Source organism: Antedon bifida, chromosome 3, assembly GCF_963402885.1.
Source record: "Antedon bifida chromosome 3, ecAntBifi1.1, whole genome shotgun sequence".
NCBI lineage: Eukaryota > Metazoa > Echinodermata > Crinoidea > Comatulida > Antedonidae > Antedon > Antedon bifida.
The window spans coordinates 26,637,826-26,653,825 of record NC_136228.1 but is presented as its reverse complement, the minus strand read 5'-3'; the positions used below and the strand labels follow the sequence as shown (position 1 = coordinate 26,653,825).

Genomic DNA, 16,000 nt, shown 5'->3' with positions numbered 1-16,000 from the left:
TTAAAGGCCAGGTACGTGCAGAAAATTTCTATTGATCATACATTCCACTAATTATCGATCTATAGTTTCCCCTATGTTTCATAATACGTACTTTATTTGTGTTACACGAACTTGTTGAAAATAAGCACTTTCTTATCAGTGGGGGATACTTCAAATTACACGGTAAAATTTGTGTAAAAAATTATTTTGTACACAAGATTGTAAAAATAAAGAGGCATTTAAAAAAAATTATGAAAAATAAATGGTGTGGTAAAAAATATCAGATGAGTTTTATTTTCATGATATAGCCAAAATTATACACCGTATATCCACCATCTTTTTTTCACCTTCATTTGTTTGCAAAATTTCGTATTTGACCATTTTAAGTGAAATTCATGTTTTATTGTCTTGATTTCTATTACTATTATTTGATTTATGTACAATTAACCAGATATTATATTCAAAATTCATGCATGTACCTGAGCTTTAGGTTTGAGAGATTAGGGAAGTTTTTAACGTTGTAAGCGCTTTAATTTTTAAAGCAATACGTACAGTAGATTACAATTGTGAAGTGTCGAGATGATGAATATTATTACCAAATTTTGTCCTAATGTAATTGGCCGGTGGATCTCAGCTCAATTTGTCTCCTTTAAAAAAACAAATTACAATGTCCGTGAACACATAGGTCCATAATATGAAATATTTTAGGAATTCTATTTTTTACCTCAGCCCTAACCATGGTGACATGCAGTACTTTATATTTGCCTGGTCTAGCTGAGTGGCTGTGCCTCGGATTGGTCCCGGAATCGGGATTTTAGGCCGCGAGATAAAGAGTTTAAATGCGGAACTCTGAATTAATTGTCATTTTGTATGTATATTGGCAAAGATTCGTTCATATTCATCTATTTTGTATCGCCACCGTCAATAGTTACCCAAATATCGTTCTACCTAAAGTAGCACATTACATCAGACTAATAAATCGACCTTAAATGACGATAATTTGCAACATTTCATAATAATAAATTAATAATACATTTTCAGGTATTTGTAGGGAATGTGAATAGAAATGGTGTCTCTCAACAATTATTTCCTGAGAAGGTCTATGCACGGTATGTAAAAGTATATCCATTGGAATGGTATGGAAAATTAAGTCTACGATTTGGTTTAGTAGCTTGTGAAGTTACTGAAGAAGGTAATTTAAAAATATTGAGGTGTCACCACACATATATTACACATTGCTGTACAATTGTGTCTTTATTGTATTATATTGATTTAAATGAATAAATAAAGTTATCAGTTTTATATTATTCTCACCCAAGCCCAAAAAACATAATGATAAAATAATAATACCACATTTATATTGCGCCCTTTCATGAGTAATCATGCTCATAGGCGCTTTGCATTATTACCCCGGTCATTTTTTGGATCAAATACGTAAACATACTCCTATAATGCAGGTAGTAATCAGCGTAAAGTTTTGTCTTGATCTAACCGAGTACCCATTTCATACACCTGAGTGGATAGGGTTAGGAAAATATACAGTAAGTAAGTGCCTTGACTTATATATTAGGATACAATGCGGCGAGAGTTCTAACGATCAGTAATCCAGCGTTCAACACAATGCGCCGCACGCGCTTTGGTAAGACAGTATTATAATGCACATGTGAAAGATATACAGTATGAATATTAGAAAAGGCAAATATATATCACCTTCATTGCACTCTAGTGTTTTTATTATTTTTATGATTATTCAAACTAACAGAGTTATCCTGTCAAATTCCAACGGTACTGAATTCAGTTGTGTATGTTGACAGTGCCAGAACAAAAGACAGCTTAGCAGAAAATGGTGCCACAGTCCTTATAACATGTTATACAGGTTTTATTTTTCCCAACGGAAAAAGAGCTTTAACAGGGGATTGTCAAGAATCAACAATTATTTTCGATGAGGATACCAGGCATGTTTGTGGTAAATAATTTTAACGTTGTTTTTTTTTATTTCAATTACTTTTATTGCATGAACTAAACAATGATGAAGTTGACATAACTATTCATACAATTAAATATATATATATATGTATATATACAAAGAATAACAAAAACAATCAAGTTACCGCGGTGGAGGTGGCAATGGTGATCGCGGTGGCGATGACGAGTTTTATTACATGTTTTTAATATACTAAAATAATAATAAACTTGTTGAATAAAGGTCGATTTATACTAGGACGATAACGATCCACGTACAGTAGTACATACAAAAATAAATCGAACATAGAACTATTAGATAACCATTTATGCTGACTTTAAGTCCAATCCAATCAGATGAATTGAAGCAATAAAATCATGACGACACAGCAAGTGTATTGTTCTTATTGACTATGACGTTGATATTTGATTGGATTTTAAAAAAAATAATATTTTCTTGAAAGACAACATATATCGTTATCCTTTAGTTCAACAGTAGGATCAAAACATTTCTGATTTCCCAGTTGCAAATCTATTTATCGTCGTTCATTATCGTCCGTAATATAAACAGGCCCTATTAATATCTGACTCACAATATTTATTTGATACAGAACCAGACCCTGAAATTGAGAGAAATAAAGAACAGCGGGACTGTTTAAAGCCAACGATAAGTGCAAATACCGTAATCAATATCAACAATAGGTACGATTTAGATCCCGCAACTTCGTCAGACACAACTTTTCCGTCGGGTACAAATCTAATAACTCGTTGTCGTGATGTTGGTAAATTTAGACTTGATAATGCAAATGTACGAACTTGCGATAATGGACGATGGACAGGATGGCTTGTAACTTGCAGTAAGTTCTATACAGTTTTTCCTTTATTAAGATATTCATTGTGATATGTGTATATTGGCAAATATCACTATGTAGTTATATAAATATGCATAGGTCGTAATAAATGTCATAAACTTATTAAAGACACAGTACTTTTGGTTGGAAGTCAAAATAGTTTGTGTAAATTGCTTAACTTTCACTAGTATCCAATGAGCAATAGAAACATTGCTCAACACAATAATAGAGATATCTATATATAAATGAACGTAAGGGCAAAATTCGGTAAATCGCGCGTTACTTCTAGAATGTTTACTCGATATAAAGTTGGTACGTACTTTCGGTACTGATTTTAACCACCTGATGTAACCCTATTTACTAACTAAATTTAGTTAGATAATTAGTTATTGACAATTAAAATGAATTTAGTTTCAACGTTTTGTTGTTTTCCGATCGTGGTATACACTTTTTAATGGATGTACATCTTGAAAAATACCTGCACACAATAATACGAGGATGCTTTCGTTTACCTTTCTCCTTCTACGATAATTGTTTTTAATAGCTGAAACCCGTTTGAACAGCTCGAGTAAAGCATCATAATGTTAAAGACAGCCCGATTTTCTTTTAAAAAAAATACTATTTTGATAGATTTAATATACGTTTATACAAATGTATTGATTTGCGAAGAATGGAACATTCCAATATCTTAGTCTATTAGTATAATTATTTGCTTTAACACAAGTAGGTAAATTTATGGGCCCTTGGAGGATAAACTTAAAACCTTTAGATATAGTATTGCAGTATTTCGACAACACTGTAAATCATTTTTACTGCGAGTGTGGGTACTGTTAGATATATAAACACATAATATACAAATAAACTTTATTACTGACAGTTGCTTCTCAACGTTTGAATTAAGTAATAATTACAAACAATATAAACGTCGTAGTGGTGTACTTTACTATTTAAATCGACTATGACAGTTTTAATAAATTACAGTATTACATCGCAAATGTTCTACTGTATTTAGTGGTATATTATTTATAGGCATAAAGAACATTTTAAAAAATATTTCGTTACTGAGTGGATAAAGAATATCTTTAAAAATTGTTCATTTTTGTACCCATCCTCTTTCCCATCCCTCAACCCTAATGTTACATACAAAACACAAATTGGGTTTGTTTAAATGAGTCCAAATCAAAAATTTGAACTCATTTTGTGACAAGTTTCTCCTTCGAAAGTAATTCCTGGGTGCTAATTTAGTTGACTACATAAATCAAAGTGTCTATTTATTCGTTTCTGTAAACGACAATGTATTGTCCTGCGGTACGTACATTAGAAATCGCCATTTTGTTTACGCTGAAATTACTGTGTATTCGAGAACCCTCCTTGGGCACGACCTAGGATGTACTGTATCTGTATAAAATAAAGAGAACTAAACTTCCGTAGCAGAAGTTTGGTATGGTATGACTGGAGATTCATACCCTGGTATTAGTTTACCATATCGAAAAAAAAGCTTGGTTTCTAAGCAGGCTATATCTTTTTTGTTTCAGCTGAAGCAGAAAATAAGCTTCAGTTTTATAGACCAGGTAGTTCATCGTATTCCTCGATGCGTCGGAAAGTTGCCCCGGATAGTACGTACGTCATGATTGCTTCGCCTAACACGGGAATAAAAGTACAGTGTCATGTAAGTGATACTGCAGTAATTGGTTTTGAACCCTTCTCTGGTCAAAATGAATTGGAGGAACATACTTATTGGACATCAACAAAGGTATATTATGAAATCGAAGAGACTCGACATTCCGGAGTGTATACATGTAGAGATGATTCAAATATCAACCTTCCAACACAGAGGGTAGAAGTTCGTATAGTTGCTCGTAAGTAAAACAAAATAATTTGTATTGGATCTTTCCAGATTCTACCAAAAATTAATCATTTTACGTTTTCAAACTTTTCAAACCTGCGATTTTTGCAGCACTGTTGCGTCGTCGGTTCCCACTTGTGATTACGCAATACATCACTTTGGGTCAATACGTCACTGCGTTGCGTTCTAGTGGAAACCACGCTTTAGTTATTTCAACTTACCTTCGAGTTGCAATAACAGTGTACTAACTTGTTGATGGGACAAGTAGTAGTATACGAATAATGAGTGTTTATGATAGACAAATAATTGCATGAGGTGAATGACGAAAGCCAAATAAAAATATATCTTCTTCATCGAAATAATCAACTTAGTACAAGAATTAATATAAAAAATGTTAATTCCGATCGAGTGACATTCTGAACGATTATTATTGATATGCCAATGTCAAGCAAAATATAGGCAACACGATTGGATATCCGGCGCGGATATCCAATCGCGGACCATTGTATTGACGTTAATAATATATATATATATATATATCTATATATATATATATATATATCTATTGCACACTATGTGACCCACAATCGTCCAATCAAATGACAAGGATCTATTTATGTGTGTTGGCTTAACTTCCTGAATTGTGATATATTGAAACAAAAAACTATCCTATCCAATTGAATTGGGTCATCAGTAAGAAGTGCGTTCAAAGGCCAGTATAGTGGCTTTCAACGACTTCATCAAACTGTATGTGACAACAAAAAGTGTTATGCCCAGACATGATGATGTCATCACTAGCCATATTTGTTCACATTACACTTTTTTTGTCAAACTAGTTTGATAGTGTAGACAGAACTTAAATGATGAATACAACACCATTCGCGATCATCATTATGTACTTCATCAAGCAAATTTTTATTGTTTTTTTTAGCTTTTTACTGCAAAACTCCAGTAATAAATAATGGAAGAGGTATTGACGTAATTGAAGGGTCTCAGCCACCATATCTAATGAATACAGAACTGTCTTTCTCCTGTGACCTGACTTTCAAATTGGTTGGAGAAAGTTATTTAAAATGTCTTCCTAGTGGAGAATGGGATTACGATTTTCCGTATTGTGTTTGTAAGTATACAATAACTACAATGTGTCAGCTATAATTATCGCCACTGACGTATTCTACACCGTAAATCATTCAGCACATGTATAAATTTTAATAATAATATTATGGTATTTATAAGGCGCTCTTCCAAAAAGACCAGAGCTCCATACATCAGATTTATCAATTAATGATAAATCTTAAAATAATTAATAACTACCGTCCGTAACTAAAAATAATTAAGGTTAAAATTTCACAATAAACCGATAAAAAGATTATTAACCAGATGAGTTATGTGCGTTTGAAACTTTGAAATATGTGTATAAATTACCGTCAAACTAAAAGTTATCTTATCCATTATCACTCTCTAAACTTGTCTAAATCAAATTGTTGCTATTTTCTAAAACGGTCTACTATTTCTGGCTTATTCTCAAAAGATGAAACTCATTCGGCTTAAATTATTTAATTTTTAGCTACAATATGTAATACACCACCAACTGAAATTACCAACGGAATAGTAGTAGGATCTGGAACGTCTGAGAATACCGACATTGGTATCTATTGCAATAAGGATTTTCATATTCCATATACTAAGGATGACAGACAGATCAGTGTTTGCATAGAGGGTCAATGGGTTCCAGCAATACCTAGAGGATGCATCAAACGTAAGTGACATTTCATTTAGTTAACAGCACATTATTATAAATATATTACCATTTTTTTCAATTGTTTCTCTGAATACACGCGCTAAATTGTACCTAAATAAATGTTATTGTGAATATATTTTTTTCTTAGTGTAGGACATAATTTCTTTGCATCACCTTTGTTTAGGCAGGTGTAGTCACATGGATTTATGCGCATTTATCGACGTAATTTTGCGATATTTAAAAAACCCTCTCAAACTTCCTTTAGTAATAACTGGATTTTACTAAAAATAAAACAGTGCATGCGCAAATTCGCGATGTCACTCGATAATGTTTGTATCAGTCTATATCAATGTTATTATACAGATGTGAATAAAGGATGAAAATCTAATTATATTTATTGTTCAGTTTTTGATCTGTAAACAATTGTCATAATATTAAATAGAAATTGTATTCATTTTCAAACTATTTTATGGCCGATTAAGGGACAAGTAAGCCCATGATAAACAAATGCTCTCTTAAAGACACATTCCCTACGTTTTTTAGATCTATTTTAAGACTATTTTAAACTATATTTAATGTAAAAATAATACTATATGGTCCTATTGCGATAACTTTTTTCGTCTTTAAATGGTTAAAAATGTGAAAAATAAGTCGATTCTAATAATTATAGCGGCCCGCTATAAATCCCAAAATGCATTGTGCGCGGATTGATATTTTTGTTTTTCTTCTGTAATTCACTTTTCGATCGATCGTGAGGCCAAAAGAAATGGAAGACTCCTAACTTTTTAGCGAAAATACCGAGTTTTCCCTAATTTGTATCAACGGAGTCTGGCAAAAATAGAAAGACAATTAATGCAGCAACTATACAACGTCAGGCTAGGTATATAGCTAGCGTACGATGTTCGTACGTTACCGATGTTTACCAGCTAGGCCTACAAAACTAAGCCTAGCTAGGCTAGGCATAAAGACCGTCCATGAGAGGTCAGTCGCCGCGAGCTACTTAGGTAGTGCATTGTTTCTCACTTTTTATCATAATTTACCATAAAATGTACATTTAAGACAAGGAGTGACCTGGTTTAATGTTTTTAAAGTAATATTATGTATTATTTTTACAAAACGTCACAAATTGTAGGGAAGGTGTCTTTAAGTAATATGTGGTATCCGTTTCAAAGCTGTGTCCGCTCACGGTAGTGAAATATTAGTTGTAAATTCCATGATTATATTCATTATAGCATTTTATAAAGGTATCATACAACTAGAGAACATCTCAATATGCAAATCTCCTTGGAGTAGAACCATCCAATATAACTGCATCTCTCGTATAGAAACATGAAAGGAAAATCAGTACATTATGACTGAAAATTAAAGGTTTCATTCAACCAGTTTATGACTAGAAGTAGTGTTAATGGTTTTCTTGGAAATCTTATATAGGACTAAATGTATTTTGTTATTTAAATATTTAAATAAAATCAGTCAGAGGTATTTTGAAGTTGCGCCCACTGAGTACAAGCCTGCATTATCTTCGTGTTGAGCCGAGATTATTTATGAAATGTTTATGAAATTTGAAGACATTTACCAAAACATTATTCATTGCAAGGCATTTGTATAGCCATCTAGCTGCATAATAATTAACTGGTTTTAATTCATCAGCCAGCCTTTCGCAAAAAGTTGATATATTGTTCTTTTTTTGTAGCAACCGTATGTGATGATCTACCAACATCTATCGAAAATGGTTACGTTTTAAAAGATGATACTGATGGAGTTACTGTAACAATCTTCTGCAGGAACGAAGCAGTTATAGAAGGCACTCAAGATTCAGAAATGACTATCAACTGCATTGAGGGAAATTGGGACAAACAATTTCCATCATCATGTATTTGTATGTATCATTTGATTAACCAAAATCATCATCCAAAATAACAAAACAAAGTCACTATTCATTAATTACTGAATAAGTTATTAACTTCAAAAACAATATTACGAATTTTATTAATTATCTTTTTTCATACTAATGTATACAAATAGCACATGAGACTTTACACGTGACTTTATTATTTTTTTATTTTAATGTTGTTAGTTGAAACGCCACAATGTTCAGTACCCCCAGTTACAATGTGGAACGGTATTGTAAGAAAAGACGGTGATGTAGTAACATTAATTTGTGATCAGGGTTTCTATATACCTGGTAGTTCTCAAACTCAACGCACAGTGACGTGTGTAAACGGACAGTGGGATTATGTATTTCCTAAGACTTGTACCGGTAAGTTGCCACTCTTTATTTTATCCTATCTGTCTGTTTCCAATTAATATGGATATTAATTGATCCCAGACTGGATTGGAAAACGCGTCACTCCCATTAAGTACAAAAGACTGATCACAATAACTCGAGCACCTGCCGATAAAAAAACACAATATAAGAAACATTTAAACGAAAAGCTCTATGTTTCACATTAAGAACAATTGAAAGAAAAAAAAATTGCAAATTAAGAAACTTGCTGAATTGCTAATATTATGTTCACTTCATTGTTTGTATAATATTTGATTTCATCCTTTCATCCAACCTCAAATGTTAAGCTAGCTTTTGTAGATCAACAGTAATAATATGCCTAATAATGATTATAATTTTCTTTTTTGTCCTAGCTGACGGAGAGATCGAAAATGAAACATGTGAGTATTCAAATAATTTATTCCAGTTTCACTCTTCACAAATACATTTGCTCTGTTCATTGTTTGTAATTTAAATTATTAATGGGATATTTTGTATTCGTGATGAAAAAAGACTCAATCTCTGTGTTTTTATATCACATTTATTGCAAACAAAATTCATACTATTGCCAACAATAAGTTATTAGTCAAGTAAAATCATAATCTCTCAGTTAATTTAACATATTTTTAAATTGTATTCAGTGATCTACGGAAGCCCGTTCGGGCCACAGGTTATATATAGGCTATATTTTAAAAGCTGTTATCTGGCGGCCGCCACTTAATTATCTGGTGGCCGCCACTTAATTATCTGGCGGATAATAGATAATTAAGTGGCGGCCGCCAGATAACAGCTTTTAAAATATAGTTAACTTGTGGCCCGAACGGGCTTCCGTAGTGATCTACTGTATGAATGTACAAATAAATGTTCTTCTCTGCCCATCCTTCAATACATAATTTGCCCAAAAAAAGACAGTTTGCGTTTATTTTGTTCGTACAAATAAACTAATTAAATATATGTTTCAACTTAATACAGTAATAATATTATTATTATTCTGATATTTTAGTAAAACAGATTAATATTAACATATTATGTTAATATTAATCTGTTTTACTAAAATATCAGAATATTTATTGGCTAACCATGGAACTATAAAATTCCATGAAGTAAATAACCATCCTTTTCTCTTTGTTTTATTCAGTCATAGGCATACCATTTTTTATAATTTACTTTCAGCATTTTCATTTTCATCATCGGATGACACTACTTCCAGTGAAGTATCGTCATCGCTGTCATCACCTTCAATAGCTTTTTGCAGTGAAGATGTGTGTAACATAGAAGGTGTAAATGCCTTTTGTAGAAAAGTTGGAAAGAGTGAGTAGTCCTATACAATTATACAATACTATTAAGTAGCCATTTTCAGATTTTCATATAAATATAGTAATGTTTACGTAGTTTTTCTTACATTGTATTTTTGTTATCATATGTTTACATACATGATTTTGTTGTACGCATTTCTCTATCCATTATCATTATTTACCATAATTTTCTCTTATACTTTATACATATCATCTTTTAATATATTTCCAAAACCTGCTAGTTCTTATTCATATTTTCTATATATATATTCTTTTCTTTATACATACATTCATTATCATTTAACACAATTTATATTTAATAATCTTTTTATAAACTTATACTTGTTTTTTCTCTTTTTAACAATTTTATTACACATCAAGCACAGATCTAAACCGCCCGGTGATATACCGAAATGTAATTAATTAATTTTAATCAATAAAGATGAGGAAATCGAGACTCGAACCCGGAACCTTCTGCTTGATATGCAGATGTTCTAACCATTAGACCACTGGTGCTTTCATGGTATTGTTTAAACATATATAATATACAAACATAAACATCTTACAAAACCACACATATAAAATGCAAATTTGTCTGCCTGCTTTACTTTACCATGTTGTCATTATATATTCATTTATTATCTCACTCAGTACTCACAGCATTGATATTTTTCTTTATACATATAATGCAAATCTACAAAACACAACAGACACAGAAACATTAATTTTAAACGGCCCTTTGTATATACATTGACCTAAAAATTAGATACTTAGGTCCTTTGTATTTGTAGTCCCACATATATCATACATAATTTTCATACTTTTTTTTTATTTCTTAACATTTTTTTTCTCTAATGTGGCTATTACCCATTTTCATTTATCAAATGCTTTTTGTAATAATAATTAATAAAAACTACAGTTTTACCAACCAAATTTTCTATTTACAAACATCTTTTCTTATCCTTCATCATTGTTTTTTTTATATTATCCATCTATAAAAAGCTCTAATTACCCATTTTATTAATTACTGCCATGTTCTTGAGGCGTATACATTAATGGTTTTTTAAACAACAATTTTTTTTCTCCTCAATATTTTGAGTCATAATTGGCAATTGTATATTCGACCCGCTTAATTAGTTGGGTAAGTTATGAATCAAATGAAGCAACAAGGAGTATTAGCATAAAGACACACCTTTATACTTTTGATCTCAACAATATAACGTTTTTCATATTGCGTTGAGATCAGAAGTTGTTAAACTTGTTTCTACGACAAAGAAATACTTTATTTCCTGCTTATTCGGAACTAAAATAGTTCAGTGGTAACCTAGACCACCTGAGTTAAATTACTTACTTACGTTCCTTCTTTGAAATTCTCTTTATTTTTTAGTTTTCCCAGTAAATGGAAGAATCATAGACGCGACACCTGTTAACGAACAAGCTCTAAATGTTACTATAGAAATTATGGAGTGGTTGAAAACAAAAGACGAGATTAGAGACCCACAGTTTGTTACCTTAACGATAGAAGACGCAAAAATCGGAGATTGCTACTGCCCTGCTGGACAGTTTAAGACTGATTTGCGAATTTATATTCGATATAATGCAGGTTTAAAATTGGTTACAAAATCCTACATAGATGCTGATACATCATCTGAATTACCAAAATGCTAAACAATAACTTATTACATATAATGTCTAGGGTTGCTGTTACATTTACCTTATTGACTGACTGACTGTCCTACTACTACATATTAAAGATGTATTGTCCCTTTGACTAATTACGAAAAAATAAAAAATAACAGATTTTGAAAAAAGGTGGGTCATTTTGAAGTATCATAATAGTTATTAACTATCACCAAAAATTTGTCGAAAAAAAAATCATTTAACTGAAATACAGACGTTTTTTTGTTAAAAAAATAACTCTGACTTCCAGTCAAAGTTTTCGATCAAAACATACCCCATAATGAAACGCGCTTGTTTAGCTACTCTGTATGCATAATCATAAAACTTCCTCACGATCTGTGTGAAAATAACTTCTCAACCGTGACGAGTTGTAAACAATCCTAATTAGCATATGCATAATGCGTACTCGTGGTTTGAAATGTTTGTTTACTTTCGCTCGCGACGATTTTCAAGACGAAATGTAATCAAATTAATTTACCTGTTAATTACGTAAACTTGTTGCTTTTGGCTCGAATTTTCGACTTAAAGTGAATAACTTTAATATTACTTTGATATGGCCAATTTAAATTTAGAATATTTTGACCTTCATTTTTTTGTGTTTTAAGGGACAATACATCTTTAAATAAATCGTCCTCGAAAACTAATCAATAAAAAAAGGTCAATATTTGGTTGACTAGACTAGACTAATAAAACTAGAATATACTAATGATTTGACATATTGTTTCTATTATAATAATTATTATAATTTCAAGTAAAATAACTATGACTTTATTCTTATGAGTTTATTTTATATCGATTTAATAGGATATATATTATTACATTAAATTTATTTGTTCATATTTCTCAAAACCCACTGGTAAAAAGTAAACAAAATTTAAAATAAATTTAATTTAGACTGGGTGAGATTTAGAAACCAGTATTCATATAGTTTTATGAATGACATTTTTACTAGCTCAGACGTAATTTTGTACAAAACTAAAACCTTTCGGGTGGGAATATAATAATTAATATTTATTACCTCCGCCTATGATAAGGTTATATTTGTGTCTGTGATATGCGTGTATGCGTGTTTGTTTGTTAGCAAGTTAACGCCAAAACTAAAATGACGGATCTTTACCAAATTTACACCACAGAGAGATGTAGTATGTGGTCTAATGTGCATTTAAGCAAGAAGAATAAAGTTTGAGTCAAAAAGTGTTTGGATTATTAACAATAATCGTGGTCTACTACTGATCGTTGATTTTCATAGCTTTTAATGTAACCATGGAGGTAGCATACAATGGGTCAAAGTATATTATTATAAACATTACAAAACATTACAAGAAAAAAATACAAACAATGGTAGGTCTCTACCGGCCAACCAGTGCACAAACAATAGTTTCAAGTTGGTGCTACCGATACGAAAGAAAGATAAACACCACATACACAACAACTTGCTGGGTCGGGCTTATGTGGCCTACTTGAGCACCATCCACTACGATCCAAACAGCAACAACGTAGTGGTCTAACTGAATTATCTACGCCCTGGTATCTAACCGCAATAAATAATACGGACTTCCATTTCCACCGGATACCTTGCGTACATCCACCCTTACATTACAATGACAATTGTTTTATATCACCGTTAGGATTTAAGTTTTCGCGCCGCGGCTTTAGCCAGCTAAATCCCCAGAGGACATACTCAACGCGAAAGCTATATATCTACGGCTGACAGTTTCAGAAATGTGCAAACTCGACTAACTTATAGGTCCAAGCTGCTGGACCCAAAAAAACGTCTGGGAAAAGAGAGTCTATGAGGGCTCACGGTTGAACGATTTTGGAATCTCGCCCTTTGATTGGATGACTTGACGCCAATCAACACACTGCGGAAGTGAAGTCACGTTGTCTCAGAATCTGACGACTGCATGTCCAACACACGTCGGGAAAATAATGTATTGCAATTCTTTGAATTAGATTAAATAAACTCTTTTTTATTTAATAAACATGTAATATCATATTTGATTGAATTTTAAAATGTTGATATACAAAATATATTACTAACAAGGCCATAGGCCTATACATGGCTGCAGTCGCGTGCACAAATTTGAGTTAGTGTTTACCGACCAACCGACCGACCAACCGACCGACATAGTGAGCTATAGAGTCGCGTTTGTGACTATACTCCGCGACTAAAAACCGTAATTTTTTGTTTTGTTGATGTTTTGGACCCTATATTTTGTAAACTACAAGTCAGATTTTAATAATTCTTTCTTTATTTTAATATTGATACATGTACAAAATATTAACAGGCAATGTATGCTATTAACTTTTAATGTTGCATCGTTATCCCTAGGTAGTAGGACATATATGATGTGAGCCGGGTCATTTAAGAGAGTAACTAATTCTCCTACCGTACCCTGGAATGTGTACATATACTGTAGTTTAGTTTATGATTATAGTTTTGTTCTGCACAGTAGGAAAGACTATATTTACACAAAATGTTTAATACAAAAATAATTGATATAATAAATCATTATATCTGAAGAAAAACAATGATTAAAACAGTCAAAAGTCGAGCGGCGTTTTTTGTAAGAAATATTTCTTGTTAAATTCTCCGTGTATCCATCCCCGAATTCTCGCATGCCCGTTTTAAAAACCAAATCACAATGCCTTCGTCAAAGTAGTGTCTACGAGCTAGAATATCACATTTGATGATAGAAGTCAGCAAAGTAACAGTAGATACAACTTAAATGAACAACAAATTTTGACCTTGAATGAAGTAATTTTCATTTTAACAAACGAGTTTACTTGAAAATCGACATAGTAACATGAAAGACTATATATTGATAACAACGTTGCAAGACGAGAGACGATCTCCTTTAGTGTTTGAATGGGGTTAGTTCTTTATCGTGCACATGATCAATGTATATACAAGAGGTAATGATAGTATACAAATTATGAATGTTTATGAGTGTAATGGTACAAATAATGGCATGAGGTGAATGATGAAAGGTTATATATCAACGAGGCAACGCCGAGTTGATATTTAACCTGTCATCATTCACCAAATGCCAGTATTTGTAACATTACACGAATATAAAACATTCATTATTTGTTTTATATAACATCTAAATAGATTCATGTCATCAAATAAAAGGTAGCCCTCCTAGCCAAGGCCTACATTTCATTCACATTGATTAAAACAGTAACATTTGGTTTTTAATAATATTATATATTAAATGTTATATTTATATGGATTTATAAACACACCTACTTTAGTATTAATTATGTCAACAAACGACCAAACAATCCTAGACCTAGCAAGGCTAAAACGCCTAGGCTAGGCCTAGCCTAATACTAACAGACCTAGGCTAGACCTAGTACTAGCTTGGCTGAAAGGGAAAACTTCGACAGACAATTTGCGATTTTACAACGATTTCACGTCTTGTAGAGATGTTCCCATTAATTAATCAAAATCCTAAAAGCGATCTAAAGCAAATTTAAATGCATTTTTGAATGAAATTAGTCTTCAAATCGTACACAAAAATCTGCTGCTGCATTACATCTCGCGGTGGTGTTTACATTACAAGGCAAGGCAACAAGTGGCGCTGTTGTATTTCACAGTAATTTGTACACTAGATTTTTTTTTCATCCGCGAAACGTTTTTTTTTTCGTACACAAAAATGTTTAAAAAGTACTATTAAACGATCGTTTAATAGTGCGTACTATTGCACGCCATGTGACCAACATTCGTCCAATCAAATGACAGGAATTTATTTAGGTGTTATATAATAAAGTATATTGCCTAAGGATATAGCAATTAGGCACAGGAGGTCGCGAACCCATGTCTCTCTCGTGTTAGTCTGAAAGATATATATACACATATATATCTTTACAATATGTCCAAGCAGCCTTCCTTCAAAACTTTACACCGACTATTTAAACAATCCGATGAAATAAAGAATCCGTTTCCGATTCTTATTAGATTATATGAAAACACACCTTTATGATTACACAGCCATGTCGGAGAGGAATTAGTGAACTTAACCGATGCCTATATTTCGGAAAGATAAAAAACTTCGGATATTGACTGCCAAACCCTGTACACTTAAGAATCAATTTTTATTTAAGAGTGAGAGATCCGGTATGGAGCACTGAGATAATTTCACCAGACAAGCCCTCGTTAGATTTTGTTTTAAAAATGTTATTCTTTTATAATTATTTCTTAATTGAACATTCTGCAAAAAGTATGTGTACGTTGATTATGGCTCAACGATCGATCGTCACCGTAATAAACAGAAGTACGTGTTGTTGAAAACCCCAAAACTTAAAATGCTGATTAGAGATAAATTAGATATATTGATATTCAAAACTTCAAGTTTAAACAAATCATGACTGAGT

The 16,000-nt window shown here is 32.1% G+C and overlaps 1 protein-coding gene across 1 annotated transcript in view; it reads left to right on the top strand.

Annotated features, from left to right (window-relative positions):
• LOC144836857 (complement receptor type 2-like) overlaps positions 1-12,563 on the top strand; it is a 124,887-nt gene extending 112,324 nt beyond the window's left edge. Inside the window, exons 10-20 of the mRNA XM_078691749.1 lie at positions 1,021-1,171; positions 1,742-1,945; positions 2,553-2,798; positions 4,328-4,651; positions 5,570-5,758; positions 6,206-6,397; positions 8,073-8,258; positions 8,457-8,639; positions 9,020-9,046; positions 9,819-9,956; positions 11,328-12,563. Coding sequence (XP_078547875.1) covers positions 1,021-1,171; positions 1,742-1,945; positions 2,553-2,798; positions 4,328-4,651; positions 5,570-5,758; positions 6,206-6,397; positions 8,073-8,258; positions 8,457-8,639; positions 9,020-9,046; positions 9,819-9,956; positions 11,328-11,608 — 2,121 coding nt within the window. The 3' untranslated portion in view covers positions 11,609-12,563. The remainder of the gene's footprint in view (positions 1-1,020; positions 1,172-1,741; positions 1,946-2,552; positions 2,799-4,327; positions 4,652-5,569; positions 5,759-6,205; positions 6,398-8,072; positions 8,259-8,456; positions 8,640-9,019; positions 9,047-9,818; positions 9,957-11,327) is intronic.
• The last annotated feature ends 3,437 nt before the right edge of the window (positions 12,564-16,000 follow it).